Here is a 15,896-nt window from a genome sequence, read left to right on the forward strand (position 1 = left end):
CCAGTTCATAATAGTGGATGGTCCTTGCAGGTGCAACCCTTAGATAAACTATTACAAATTAATGGCTCAAGCAAGCATACTTCACCTACTCATAATTAACAAATGCTTAGTCAACCTTGGAAGAGAGCTTCACCCTGGAAAGGGATATAAGTTCGTGGATTGCCTTGTCGTGCTCTCAGTGACATCATGGTTTGTGCTTGTCTTAGTAGTTGCCAAGATTGCTCGGCTTCTATGGATGATGATCTTTATCAAGTGCAACCATTGCTTTAAAACACAGCTAGCTAGGCACCCTTTTTTTTTTTTTTTTTGGGGTAACTATTGACATGGCATGTTACAATTAAAATGGTAAAAACTAAAAAGTCATTTTCCTATTCCTCCCTCCTCCCCCCCTTTTTATAGTAGGGTTGTAAACAAGTCAAGGAGTCAAGTATTAAACAAGATTATTCATTTAATTTTTATTTTTAAATATAAACTAAGCTCATGCTTATTACCAGATGAAATTACTTGTTCAAGTTTGGTTCATTTTATTTTAAAATAAGCTCAAGCTTATTTACGAATTATTTGATTAATTTATTCATTTCCCACATATTGTAAACAATAAGTGTAAGGACGTAATTTGTTCCACAGCTCAAATGGTTTGGACAATGGCCTAATGAGCCCAAAACAATGAAATTGTTAGAGAGTGAGCCTAATATTGAACGTTCAATGAGTTAGGATGATACTAATCACAATAGGTTAGTTAACATTGGAATGAACAAGATAAACAGCTTGAACAAGAAAAGTTCTCCTCGGTTAAGTCCGAGAAAGGTCTGTTCTTATATATTTCTCTTAGACTTAAACAAAAATTACAGCTCCTGGTTACACTGTGATTTTTCTCTAGTTTTTTTTTTATGACCCCATTGTAAGGTAGTTCATCCCTTTTATATTTCCCTTCCTCTGTCATCTCAACTTTCCACGTGTAGATCAGATTGTCAGTCTTGATACTTGTCCCATTAGCACTTTCCTGAAATCTTTATGGGTAGCTGTAAAGCTGAAAGTTACTGTTCATGTATCACTTCTACATTAATGTGGCTAGGAGATTAGATGCAGAGCATTCAATACAATGGTAGCAGCTTTCTACCTAGATATTTATCAATTCTCTATTGACTCATCCCTCTCTAAAGCTTATCATTCCTAGCACAGTTGCCTGCTGCCCAGTTCTTGATGGGTGGTCGGACATTAGGCCTTCACTTTGTCAACTGAGGAGGGATTGCTCCTCGGACAACATCTCTTGCTCATCGTGACCAAGCCTCTTCCCTGGCCCAATAATCTATCTGCATTTGCTAGTACTTATCTGTCTTGGGCTATTTGACGTTCTCGGGTGCGGCCCACGGCCCAATATCTATATCTAGGCCCTTCATTCCTACAGTAAGAGTAACATTTTTTTATCCCTAAAAAATATATGCTAATTATTAATAAATAATTAAAATATTAAATTGTAGTTGAAATTATATTATTATAATTAATTAGATAGAATGATTTCTTTTTATGATTATAAAAATTAAATTCATGAACCTTGTGTTGTTAAACATTATATATAATTTTACTATAAAATGGACTATTTAATATTGTTAATTAATTGCAAATAATCATTTGATATCTTATAAACTTGTTTACAAATTTATATAATCTAACCTCAAGTATATATAAATATATTTTAACATTTATACAATCTACATAAAAACATATATTATTATATATATTTTAACCAAGCCTCATACTCTCAAGCTTGTTTATAAGTACATTTTTATGTTTGAGCTCAATTTGTTTAAATATCAAGCATAAATTTAATCTTGAGTTTGCTAAATGAACAATAATAAACATGTTTTTTCCCAAATTAAGCCCAAACTATTTATAAATAACTTGGTTTTTATATTTTTTATTGTTATAAAGTTTGGGTAAATTTTAAATATTTATCCTAAACTATCACTTGATTTGCAAGATCCATGAGACTTTTTGTTTTCCTTTTTAATATTTCACTTTGAGGGGCATAGGGGTGCTTGTGTAAAGCCTCATATGTGTTCATAAATAAATAAATAAATAAAACAAACTCCATATGTTTCTACCTCAATTTTTTATTCTTCTCTCTTCCTCCTTCTTTTTGGATAAATTGTTTCTTTTCTTCCTCTTTAATTTTTTACTAAATATCTCTTTGCATGATTCTTCAGAGTTTGCTCATGAAAGTTCAAAAGGCCAACCCTACATGCGATGTAAATTTGTTTTTCATGGAAAGTTGTACATGTAAGTTATAGCACTAATGAATACAAATCTTCAACGACAAGTTTTGATTGGTAGAGTATAAAGTGGAATACATAAAATGAAATGGAGGATTTATATTTTAGCTATTACCATTCATTTACAAATTTTTTGTGGTCATAATGAGGTTGAAAGGGTCAAAGGGTTTTGACAACAAAAAAACGTATAAATTCATTTTAAGAAAGGGTCAAAGGGTTTTGACAACAGAAAAACATATAAATTCATTTTAAGACAAACTTTAATTACAATTTCTTAAATACTATATCTTAAATTTTTTTCAATTGAATTCAACTACATTATTGTATTAACTAATGAACAAACATAATCATGTGGTTTAAATTATTGAAGTTAATTGGTGATTCTAATGTATAACACTTAAAGAATTAACCATACCTAAATTAATAAATTTTACCCTTCATTTAAAAAAAAAGAAAAAGAAAAGAAAAGAAAAGAAAAGAAAAAAAGAGGCCTATGATTTTTAATCATTGAGTCAAACACTTTTAACTGTATCAAATATCAATGTGCCATATGGATCATTGTCTCCATCAAATTTCCATGTTTTCATGCTAAAATTAAGGCTTATGCATGGTCCATTCAAATAAGAGAAAAATTATTGTGTACTTTCGGAATACCATAAATACGTACTCTCTCCTCTCACATAAATGGTGGGTCCCACTAATTAAATTCATGGTGAGACTCATCATTCATGTGATAGGAGGGAGTACGCATTTATGATACTCCGGGAGTACCTAATAATTTTCAAAAATAAGAAGGGTGTAATTAATCCTTGGCAATCGGAGGAACAAAGAGATGGAAAATAAGAATTAAGAAGAGAGCATTAGACAAAAACAAAAGGAAAAGGGAGAAGAGATGAGAGAACAACAATCCTTTTAACAGCAGCTAGCTGCTGCCTACGGAATTTTTTCTTTTAGCTGGAAAACAAACTTTGACGTGACTGTTGTACAAACAAAGCTTGCACTACAATACAAATTCCAAAAAAAAAAAAAAATCTCAACCATTCTAAAGATTGAGGAAGATCGTCTGAGGTGCTTTCGGAAGCAGGTAGGATATCTTCTTCTTCTTCTTTCTCTTTTGGTGTCTATGTGTTTGCAGGATTATGTGTTGGTGGGATAGGCCATTCATTTCATTGACTTGGTGTAAAGAGATAAACAAGGGGATGTGATAATGCTTTTTTTGTCTTACCTGATTAATGGTTAAGGTTTCTTGTACTTATAATTACATTAGTACATAATGGTGTCATCATTAACACATGGTATAGCACAAATATTGTAGTATTTTCTCTTTTATGCATGCTACGGATTGTACTTAATAAAAGCTAGTATGAATGTCATCTTCTTGTATATGAATGCATGAATGAATCCAATTTTACAAAATTTTTATGAACTGGTATGACAATTAATGTGATTAGTGTCACTTAACAATATAATAAATGAATATTTGAATTAGTTTCTCATGATTGATGATTTGCATATCACTCAAAAACCATTATAATGAAGCTTTTTTTTTTGTCAGATCAGCCTCACCAAGTGAAAACAAAATAACCATATTTCTGACTTACATAAATCCATGGCTCGTGAAGGACCAAACCCTTCTTTATTAGAAGGGAAGGGGGGGGGGGGGGGATAAATTGGAAAATTTGAATGCTAAGAAATAAAATTATGTTACAAGGAATATATGGTAAGATTACTACCACATACCCTTGGTGCAATGATTACTCCACAAGTATTTTTACAAGGAATATATGGTAAGATTACTACCGCATACCCTTGGTGCAATGATCACTCCACAAGTATAAAAACTTGTGGAGTGTTGGAGAGGGAAGGGTCGGAATTCAAATCTCGAGGAGGAAACTTCACACATACATACACTTAAATTAGATTAGAATAAAATTTTTATCTTGTATAATATATATATATATAGAGAGAGAGAGAGAGAGAGAGAGAGAGAGAGAGAGAGAGAGGTGGATATAGGTGGTAAGAGTAAACACAATCTCCTATAGAAAACTATAAAAGTAAATAAAAAAAACACCCAATAAAAACAATAGTATAATCTGGAAACAAGTAGAATAAACTAGAAACAAATCAACAATAGTATAATATAGCCAAATCCATTTATGCTCTCCTAGATCTAACCACATAGGCATAAAATAAAAAATAAAAAATTCTAAATTCTATCACAATCACCAAAGCCAGATCTTGCACAAAAGATATTTCTCTGATATTCATAGACACACGACATCCCCTGAACCACCAAAGGCGCCTCTTGTACAGATTTTTTTAAGTATGTTAACTTGCGTAAACAAAAGTCCTCCAAAATTGTTTAAAAATCTAATAATATTGTAAAATGATACTTGAATTTTTTTTTCTTGATTTTTTTTTTCAAGAAAAAAAAAAATCATATGTGGGTTTTGCATTTTTCCCCCACCTCCAAGCAGGCCCTTAAAATATTGAGCCAATAGAAATCCAACTCAATTGAAACTATAAATTATTTCACCAAAAAAAATTATTATGAGTGTGTTGAATAGTTATTGACAAAATTTTCCTAATAATTTGTGAAATATATATAAATAAAACAAAAATATAAAAAATTAATTAGTAATTTTACATCTAAAAAAAGAACGGTTTCAATAAAAAAAATTAATATAAAATAGAAATTCATTCATAGTATTTAATTAATATTTAGTATTAAAAAAATGATTAAATTTTTTTGACTTAGGCCTCGTAAATAATGCATTGAGTTGGCCTTGTACCCATATTCCCTATTAGAAGGATTCAATAGATGGTTTCACAGCTCCATCGACAGCAGAAGGACCAATAGTAGAATCATTCTACTATTGGTTATATTCCCTATTAGAAGGATTCAATAGATGGTTTCACAGCTCCATCGACAACAGAAGGACCAATAGTAGAATCATTCTACTATTGGTTATATTCCCTATTAGAAGGATTCAATAGATGGTTTCACAGCTCCATCGACAACAGAAGGTCCAATAGTAGAATCATTCTACTATTGGTTGTCGAAGGACCAATAGTAGAATGATTCTACTATTGGTCCTTCTGCTGTCGATGGAGCTGTGATTAGAAAAATCTCTAGTGCACGTTAGGGGGAGAGTTTCTCTCTCTCTCTTTTTTCCCCCTCTCCTTGGAGAGTTTCCAAAAATTCCATTTTTTTGTGATAGATATATAAAAGGACATATGCTCAAGAATAATAAATATTCAATTAAGAGCTATTTTTTTTTTATTCTTTATTAATTTGTGGAAAATTATTATGTTTTCCTGGAGTACCATAAATGCATACTCTCTCATCTCACATAAATAGTGGGTCCCACTAATTAAACTCATGGTAGGACCCATCATTTATGTGAAAGGGAGAGTACGCATTTATGATATTCCAGAAGTACCTAATAATTTCCCTTAATTTGTTGACAGGCATGCACATTGCACGCATGTTTAAGAACTATTATTGTGCGAGTTTCTACCCAAAAAAAAAAAAAAAAACTATTATGTGATATCCTAAATTTAAGTAAATGGATAATGAATTTCTTATTCTCAAACTCACTCATTTGACACCTCTGCTAAATATTGGTGGAGTATGTGTCGAGTCTCACATTTGATCTGAGCTTTATTAACAACTACAAAAAAACCTTAATTGATTAGACTAGCTTTCTTGAGTCATAACATATTAAATACTAGTATTATTCCCATGCGAAACATGACTTGATAAAGATTTATATGTAAGCTTAAAATTTTTTAAATAATTAAAACTAAATTATTAAATAAATTTTAATAATAAATTATAAAATAAGTAAATAATTTTAATTAAAAATTACTTCAAGTTATGATTGTTTAGAGTTTAAACTTTATAAATGTTTATCTATTTTTATATTTTAAAATTCTCTTTGTGTTTCGTATTAATTTCTTAATATGAGATATAGAATGAGTTTGATTCATATTTGGGTTATGTTTAATTTATGTCCTAGCTAGCACAAAAATTAATAAACAAAATAGTTCTTCAATAGCGATTTTTTCCTAGTGATAGTCTAATTGAAAAAATCAATACACTCACAAATTAAATACAATAACCAAAACTAAAAATTGAAACATAAAAAAAAGGTTCAAAAATTGAGAATATAAATATAAAAAAAAAAAAAAAAAAACTTACATAAGAGAACCAAAAACTTAAATGGGGGTGTCTATTATTTTGATTCTTTATAGTAAACTTCCTTTAGCATAATATCCTACACACAAATTCGGAAGTAGAGAACAATAAGTAAGATGAAGTTAGGCTAAAATGCAAAACGCACCCTCTAAGTTTCACCTTTTGTCATTTCTGTCCTTTAAGTTTCAATTATACTCAATTTAGTTATCAGTTTATTATCCATTAAATTGCACTATTAATTTACACAAAATGATGCCGTTTTACAGTTTAATTTTTTTTTTTTTTAATTTCAGAATTTTAGAAAAAATGTTTTTTTTTTTAAAAAAAAACATAAACTAAACCCAAAAGTCTAAAACCCATGAAGAACAAAGTCAAAATAGCGCCAGGCAATTTCATTTCGATCGAGATTTTGAAGATGATGAACACCACCTCATTCAGATCTGAAATTGAATCAGATTCAGATTTGGAGGAGCATGGTTTTGGTGGCATTGGAATCACTGATGAGGTTCTGGCTTTCACGAGGAATATCGGTATGCATCTAGAGACGTGGTTGGCTTTTTAGTTTTATGACATAGATCTCCTTTCTCCCTCTCAATCTCTGTTTCCCCCTCTTGTTCTTTACGGGTTTCAAACTTTGGGTTTAGTTTGTGTTTGTGTTTTTTCTTTAATATGTTTTTTTAATTAACTTTTAAAAAAAAATCATAAATTAAAAAAATTAAATATTAATTAACCGTAAAACAATATTGTTTTGTGTAAGTCATCAGTGCAATTTGACGGATGGTAAAGGACAACTAAATTAAGCATAATTGAAATTTAGAGAACTGAAATATGACAAAAGTCAAACGTAGAGGACTGAAATAACAAAAAGTAAAACTTAGAGGGTGAGTTTTGCATTTTGGCCATGAATTTATTAGATTAAAACATAAGAGTAAGTTGCACTTTGAAAGAAAAAAAAAATACAACAACATGGGGTGTATTGTGTGGATTTAATTATAGGGATGACTTATCAGTTAAAAGAGATTGTATCGAAAAAACATGGTTGAATAAATATAAATTCTGAAAATTTTGATAATAAAATTTTGGTTGGAGTAGAATTTAAATCTAAAACCTAGATCATAAAGTTTTAGCTAAGTTAAATTATTGTTAAATCTTATAACTTCGTCAAGAGTTTTATAACTTAATATCCTAATAAAATATTAATTTAATAAGATACAATCTACAAGGAAAAAAAAAACAAAAGTGTGAGTTGCGTGGGATTTAAGTTTAAAATTTTTTTATAATAGACTTTTTAGATTGAATAGAATTTAAATTTATTTTAAATTATTGTTAAATCTTATCATTTAGTCAAAATGTAAGTTTTTTTTTTCTATAAAATTAATTTATTAATTAGTGATAGTAGTTATTTGGTACAATCACAACTTCTAAGTCAAACTTTTATTATATAGTAAGTATATATAATGATTTAGTTATGATATTACGTGCTTTATCACGTCTTTTATTATATTGTGTGAAGTGTCTGTTGAATCAACAAAATGGTTTTAGTCTGTTCTCTAGAAAAAGCAAAAAAGAAAAATGGAAACGACAGCCGTTTTATAATCTAAAACGGAAACGGTACTATAAAAGAATGGGAATTTAACTTCAGACAGAAGTAGTAGCAGCACAGCAGTAGTCAAAGAAACTGAAAAGACAAACAAAAACTCCGTACTTTTGTCGACCACAAGTATACGAAAGTCGTATTACCCATTTGCCCCCCCCCCCCCCCCACCACATCACCTATCCAAAGCAAACGACGCCGTACAACATCTTCCACCACCGGCACGCATTGCCTTGCCTTGAGTTCGACGAAACGAAACTACTTTTCCTTCCTCCCATTCATTCATTCATTCCCATACTCTTTCTTTCTTTCATTCTATCCAGACCACAACAACAACAGCAATAATAAAAGAAAAACCAAAACCTGTCTACGATTGCTCCCAAAAACAACACACTCTCCCATACGCTTCCATTACTCTACACTACTGACACATCCCCAATACCCCATAACCCACACCTATTTTTTATAATTTGTGTGAATTATTTTTATCGCTTAGTCTTGAAGATTACGTGAACCGCCATTTCAAGCTAAACCCACCCCCCGATTGCTCTATTCTTGTCTTAATAAAAAGTCTTTAATACTCACTCACTCTCTTTCTTTATATTACTATTTTGTGTTTCGGTCACTCTACAGATTTCGTGCACGATACAACTCTCTATTCTTCTTTTAATCTCTCGCTATGGCCTCTCTAACCTCAATCTCTCACAATTTCACCAAACTCCAACTCCAAACACCCCCTAACACTTTCGCTTTCAATCCCAATCCCTCTCTTCTCAGCAGAAGTACCAGCTCTCTCCGCTTCCGTCGCGAAATTACGAGAATGCCCCTGAAGGCCGGTGCGGTGTCTGTTTCGGCGACCACGGCGGAGAAGCCGAAGAAGAGGTACCCCGGTGAGTCGAAGGGGTTTGTGGAGGAGATGAGGTTTGTGGCGATGAAGCTGCACACCAAAGAGCAAGCTAGGGAGGGTGAGAAGGAAGTGAAGGAGCCTGAGGAAAGGACCGTCACTAAGTGGGACCCCACCGTCGATGGATACTTGAGGTTCCTTGTGGATAGCAAGTTGGTCTATGACACTCTTGAAGGGATCGTCGATAAGGCTGCTTTTCCTTCCTGTGAGTTCTTGGGTCTCTTTTATATACATATTTAATTTTTTGTTGTTCATCTTATTTTAGTAGTAGTAGTTAAAAAGAACGTGTTAATTAATGAAGCAACAAAGACTATGACTTTTGATTGAAAAGAATGAAGGAAAAGTGCAGAGGATGGTTGCCGATTCAAAAAAAGTTGGGAGTAAGGCTTTTGTTGGTATCTATGTTATTTAGCATTCTGCTTTTGTTGGTTTTTGGTGTTTTAGATGTATGAGCTCTTTAGAGTTCTGATTGGGAATGATACTCGAATGTGTGTGTGCGTGGGCGCACACTAGTTTGAGTTCAATTGATGATTATTATCATTATTATTATTTTGAATTCTAATGAGTGAATGATAATCAAAGTATTAATTGTATATGTTAATAAACATTGATTTGTAGTCTTATTTTTATTCATTTTTTGGTGACTTCTTGATTTAATGGTATCTAGGGGATTTATATGACCATATTGTGAAAGGTAAAGTTCTATTTAGCATTGTTGAATGAACTAGAGCTTTAACTGTTGAGATTTTGTGGCACAAATAATGAATAGTGCTTTAAAAGTTATGGATTTATAAAGCATGAACAATGAACTGTTGAGTTTTTTCTTTTCTTCTTAAATACTCCAAATTACCAAAAGTTTGACAAGTTCTGCTATAGGAGCTTTAATGCGCTTAAATAGCAGTTAAGCACCCCTTCAAAAGCTTAACTGGACAGATTTCAAGGCATAATGCTTTGGTTGGGTGGAGATAGTGAGTGATGAATGTAGTTTAACATGCCTAAATTTGAGAACTGAAAAGTCGATCTTTCCCTGTTGGGTATCACCACATTTTCCTCCAGCTCAAATCATATGCATGTGGTTCAGTTATTTTTTGCGTGTTTAATCTCTACTAATGACAGCTGAAAGATTGAAAATTTTCATTTTTGGTTGTAGATGCAGAGTTCAGAAACACAGGACTAGAAAGGTCTGAAAAATTGGCTAAGGATTTGGAGTGGTTCAAGGAGCAAGGCTATGCCATCCCAGAACCTTCTTCTCCTGGTGTGACATACTCACAATATCTTAAAGAATTATCAGAGAAGGATCCTCAAGCATTTATTTGCCACTTCTACAATGTATATTTTGCCCACTCTGCTGGTGGTCGCATGATTGGGAGAAAGGTAAATAAACATTAGCTTGGATAGTGTGTCATAATATTACCATGTGATGGTCTATCGCCTGGGGACTCAGGACTATCTGCTGGTTGTGGACTTGTGGGCGTGAAATCATGTGTGTGTCCTTTGATTGCAATTCTTAAAATAGGGATATCAATGAATTTTCAAAGTGTTCATTTGCCTTTAATTGCTCCAAGTTATGCTGTTTTCTCCACATAAAATAGCATGTTCACCATTGTTACTACTGATTCTTAGATATCTACAGTAGGGGAAATTATTTCATGTATACCTGGTTTATTACATAACTTCCTCTTACATAGGTATAGGCCCAATGTGTTGGTCCCACACATGAGACCCACATTTATGTGAGAGGGAGCTATGGTACACTGGATTTACATAATAATTTCTCTTACAAGAGGTATATTCATTAAATGAAAGTAAATAGTGAACTTTTGAATGAATGAGGAATCTGTTTTCTGTGTCTGTTATATAGATTCATCCATTTAACATATGACTAACAGCAGCTATGATATGTTGGATGCAGGAACTTCCACATTTTTAGAGCTCTGTTTTATCTGTTCCTGTATGTATCATTATGATTGTGGTTTGTTTGTATATAGGCTATTTTTTAGCTGTCATGAAGTGTGATTTCATCTTTCTGTTAAAAGATTTCCAAACTGTAGGTTTCACTGTGCAGTAACTGTGGACGGTGCCTATTTACTATGATTCAACCTCACTAACATGTGGCTGATATCTTTATGATTCTAAAATTGCGGCCTTCTTTGAAATAAATATTTGATAATAAGGAGGGAAGCAGTTAATCGAATTTCTTTTTGTGGGGACCTTTCAGCAAGTGGCAGTTCTTAGTTTCTATAAGTGAAGACCTTCCCCCTCACCCAAAAAAAAAATCCCTGCGGGTGGCCCTTCCATCACCCTTTTCTCTTTCTGCTCTCCTTGGCTGCCCTCTCTAGATAGTGAACACTACTAATTTTACTTTGGAAATTTTTTTATATGAGGCTGATGTGGTATTGGCATTTTATTTTAGTTTGTGAGGTGCATAACTCTAATTCTTTTCTTATTACTCTAATTCAGGTAGCTGAACAGATACTAAATAACAAGCAGTTGGAATTCTACAAATGGGATGGTGACCTTTCCCAATTGCTGCAGAATGTGAGAGAGAAGTTGAATAAAGTTGCTGAAGTAATTTCTTGCTACCCTTAGTATTGCATTTTCCTTTTTTACTTCAAAATTCTTTTGCTTTTTACCCCCAAGCTTGTGTGGAATCTGAGCAGTAAACCTGAAATACCGATACAACTAGTTTGTTTGTTTGCTTTTTTTTTTTCAAAACAATTTTGTGAATCATCCAGTTATAATATAGAAAAAACTTATTTGTGTATGGGTTTTTTCAGGGCTGGACTAGAGAGGAGAAGAATCATTGTTTGGAAGAAACTGAGAAATCATTCAAGCACTCAGGAGAGATTCTCCGTCTAATATTATCATGATTTGCACTGCACAATTAATGGCACAAGCTTCAAAGATTTCTGTATATATTCAAAATGTTTAATCTTTCCTTGAATGTTAATCATCTATCAAAATATGAATGCTTTATTGTTGCAGATAATCTGAAATTTGTTCAAATATAAATAAATTTAGGAAACTTGGTCTGGGCTAAGCCACTTTATGAAAAGGTGAAAAAAAAAGGAGCTAGAGAAACTCCAGAATGAACTTATTACTGTTCTTGTGAACCAAACTCACACGGTCACTCATCTTGGATGGAAGGCATGTAAACAAGATCTTGCCTTCCAAGGGAACAAGAATCATCTCTAGTATCAATGTTCTTGTTGAGGGCTCCTTAGCATTGTTAGCCAGGATGAGAGCAGCCTCAAGGGGTTAGGCTATCAATGTCTCTCCAGCCTGGTTTTCAGGTGCTTTAAGAAGCCTTGTGGTGTTCAGGTGGTTTTTATGGGTTAGACAAGTTATGTGTGTGTGTGTGTGTGAGAGAGAGAGAGAGAGAGAGAGAGAGATCTGGTCTTGGTTTATGTGTTTTGCATGTTTTTTGTGTTTGTGTTTATCTGAGTTTCATTCATGTTGTAATTTTTTCGACGCTTCTATTACTATGAGTGAGGAGAAAATCTATCATGTTCTGATACATATATCCAGTGAATGTATGAATATGATACATGTAATACCACCCCGTAAGTGAAAAGGAGAGAGATCGATCTGAAACTTGTCAACCTTTCCAGATTATTGTCTTTATCATTGCGTAGTTTCGAATATCTGCACTGAAATAGTAAGTGAAAAGGAGAGAGATCAATCTGAAACTTGTCAACCTTTCCAGATTATTGTCTTTATCATTGCCTAGTTTCGAATATCTGCACTGAAATAGTAAGTGAAAAGGAGAGAGATCAATCTGAGACTTGTCAACCTTTCCAGATTATTGTCTTTATCATTGCACAGTTTCGAATATCTGCACTGAAATAGATTGATGCAGTCAGCATATCTATGTGACTATGTTTTGTACCAATGAGACCGGGTTTAGATGGGTTTGGCATTTACTTTTTTTGGACTTTGAGTATTTAGATTTCTTATTGAATTCAAGATTTACCAATCCCTTGGAATTGGTTTGATTGGTTCTTATAATAATGTGTACCTGTTTCGTATCAATGAAAACTAAAACTATGGAAACTCTCTTTTTGCTTAATACTCCAGAAACTTTTAAAAGATATGCAAATACATTATTGAAATGTAAGGTAATGTTTGGTAGATTGTAATAAGTATTGTAATATAATAGTTATTATTATGGTTTGTCATTCTTTAGTTTGATAATGTGTTTCTCAAAAAAAAAAAAAAGTTTGGTAATTTTTTTTTTTTTTTACAAATTTGATAATGTTTTTATTACAAGAAATAGTCATTTCTTATGAATAGCTATTCTTCAAAGTGAGGAGTAATAGTTATTTCTTAGTAGATGCAATAATTTCTAAAGTTAATGTATTTTCAAATAAATAAAATTTCCATATATATGTGTAACAATTATAAAAATAAAAAATCATAAAAAATAACTCATCTCTCTCTCAAATTTAAGAAATATTATTTTTAAAGAAATATAATTGTATGAGTAAGATATTTCCTAAAATAAATCTTAAGTTTTATTCTAATGTTACAACTTACAACCAAACTTATAAATATGTTTAGTTATTCCATTACATCACATTTTATTCCTAGTAACGAAGATTACAATTCCTCTTATAATTCTCATTCAATATACCAAACGTGCCCTAATAAACCCTTCAGTTTACAAGACTTCCATTGGATTTTTTATTGAATGGCCTGTTAGATATTCATTGGCTTTAGCTTGATAGAGTTATTCATGAAAAGTTACTAAAAAGAAAAATTACTTTGTTAGGACACTTTTTTTTTTTTTTTTAGTAAACAGAAATACTTATTAGGACATTTTAGGTGTACAACTCAATGTATCTTTCTTCTTTTATTTCTAGTTTATCATGATGCTATGGACATGTATTCCTTTATTTTGTAGTTCTTTGACTTCTTGTATTTTTATTACATCTCTATTTTGCTAAGTAAAGGGAAGATCATAAGTCATATCTTTACAAACAGTAAATGGTAGTTTAATTAGTGTTACATTAGAAAAAATAAAAATTATTTTTTCAGGACACCTAATATACTAATTTATGAATCTATCTCCTTTTATTTTTAGGGAAAAATTATTGGATGTCCTAAGGGCATTAGTTTAAGATTAAAAAAATTTTATAGAAAAAAAAAAAAGTAACTAATTTTTTTGATAATTTTTTATATTTTCCATAAAAGTAGTACTACAACTTTTTAAAAATAATTTATTAATATGTTCTCATAAGGGCAAGTGTTAACTGAACCCTTATTTTTATTATCAACTATGACACCATGTATAAGTCATCTCACATGACAAAAAATACCTAATGTACTATCCCAATATCTTCTTTTATTTCTACCATCCATTAGGATACTGTGAACAGTTGAACACCTATGTGCTACTCTTTTTTTTTTTTTGCTGAAACACCTATGTGCTACTCTATTCCGTCGTTTTTGTATTATTGCATCTTTCTTTTGCTAAGTAGTTTAAATGTTTAGTACATTTGCAAACAGTAAACTGATAGTTAACGCTACTTTACCAAAAATAAAAATTACTTTGTTGGGATACCTAATGTACCAACCCATGTATCTATCTCTTTTTCTTTTCTTTTTATTATTTTTTTTTTTCATCATGACACTATGTATAGAATGACACCTATGTACCAAGGTTTTCAGACCTGAACCGTTCATTGAACCATAAAAGGGAGAGGTTGAAGGTTTTTGAGATCGAACCGAGGTCGAACCGGGGTCTAACTGTGATGACGTCATAATTAATTAAAGCCTAAATATAGATATTAAATTTATAAAACTAGCAAAATTGACTAATATATCTATATATGTGAGGGAAATTTAATGATTTTTAAGCATATATTTAATAATTAAATAAGAAAGTTAATAAAATAAAATAATAACCATGAAAATATTAAAATTTATGATTAATTTTTGAAGTAAAGTTGAATATCTTTGAAGGATTTTAGTTATAATTTTTTTTTATTCCTTGTAAGAGATGGATAATTTAATTAAGTAGAATAAAATTGTGTTAAGTTGTTTAAAAAAAAAAAAAAAATTGCTAAGGGTTTGGACCGCATGGTTTTTGCCACTGGTTCGTGCAGTCCAACCCCGGTTTTAGGGGTTCATGGAATTGCCACATATACCCGGTTCTTTATGCTTAAAAAATCGATTTTCATCTCGATTCTCGATTTTCACGGTCCAACCTCCCGATTCGGTCCGGTTTTGAGAACTATGCTATGTACTACTTTATTCCTTTGCAAACAATAAAAGAACAACTCCTACTACCACATGACAAAAAATAAAAATTACTTTGTCACCAAAGTACTAACACATGTATCAATCTTTCTTTTATTTCTGTTGTCCATCATAAGATTCACTACATTATGGATGCCTATATACTAATTTATTCCTTGGCTCTTTTGGGAATATCCTTATATCACAATCACTATTTTTGTCATGAAATAAGGGGGAAAAAAAATAAAAAGAATGCCTTGTTAAAATTTAAAAAGAGGGGAAACTAAGAAAAACTTCTTAATAATAAGTACTAACAGGATTCTTTCGAGTAATGCTATATATGCAACAAATAAATCTTATAAAACATTCTTTGTCAAATGCAAGAGAGTAGAACAAAGGAATCTTTTTTATTGTGTTGTATGAAATTTTCGTAAGCTTCAATTTTTCGAAAACTATTTTCTTAAAAAATCAACACGTAATTAATTCACTAGAATACATTTTCAGAATTAGTGGATATTACAATGTTATAATTTGAATGGGATGCTCCAATAACTATCAGAGTTGGTGTACAAGCAACATTTGAAGTGATAATTCTGATAAGTTATGTGAGGGTCTCAACTCTCAAAATAGAAATGATTATTTACGATGAAACATAACGAATTGCATTCTTATTACTTAAAAGGA

General features: G+C 31.5%; 1 protein-coding gene across 1 annotated transcript; it reads left to right on the top strand.

Annotated features, from left to right (window-relative positions):
- The first annotated feature begins 8,237 nt into the window (after positions 1-8,237).
- Positions 8,238-11,961, top strand: LOC115965290 (heme oxygenase 1, chloroplastic). Its single transcript, XM_031084483.1, has 4 exons — positions 8,238-9,177; positions 10,123-10,346; positions 11,433-11,540; positions 11,750-11,961. The coding sequence occupies exons 1-4, from the start codon at positions 8,748-8,750 to the stop codon at positions 11,840-11,842; spliced, it is 855 nt and encodes a 284-aa protein (XP_030940343.1). The 5' UTR covers positions 8,238-8,747; the 3' UTR covers positions 11,843-11,961.
- The last annotated feature ends 3,935 nt before the right edge of the window (positions 11,962-15,896 follow it).

The sequence above is a fragment of the Quercus lobata genome, chromosome 10, assembly GCF_001633185.2.
Source record: "Quercus lobata isolate SW786 chromosome 10, ValleyOak3.0 Primary Assembly, whole genome shotgun sequence".
NCBI classification, from domain to species: Eukaryota; Viridiplantae; Streptophyta; class Magnoliopsida; order Fagales; family Fagaceae; genus Quercus; species Quercus lobata.

What these genes read in the sequence shown, in the direction of transcription:
- LOC115965290 (XM_031084483.1), top strand. Translation starts at nt 8,748, where the DNA reads ATGGCCTCTCTAACCTCAATCTCTCACAATTTCACCAAACTCCAACTC. An exon ending in GTCGCATGATTGGGAGAAAG is followed by an intron (nt 10,347 to 11,432) that starts GTAAATAAACAT and finishes ACTCTAATTCAG; the next exon opens with GTAGCTGAACAGATACTAAA. An exon ending in AGTTGAATAAAGTTGCTGAA is followed by an intron (nt 11,541 to 11,749) that starts GTAATTTCTTGC and finishes GGGTTTTTTCAG; the next exon opens with GGCTGGACTAGAGAGGAGAA.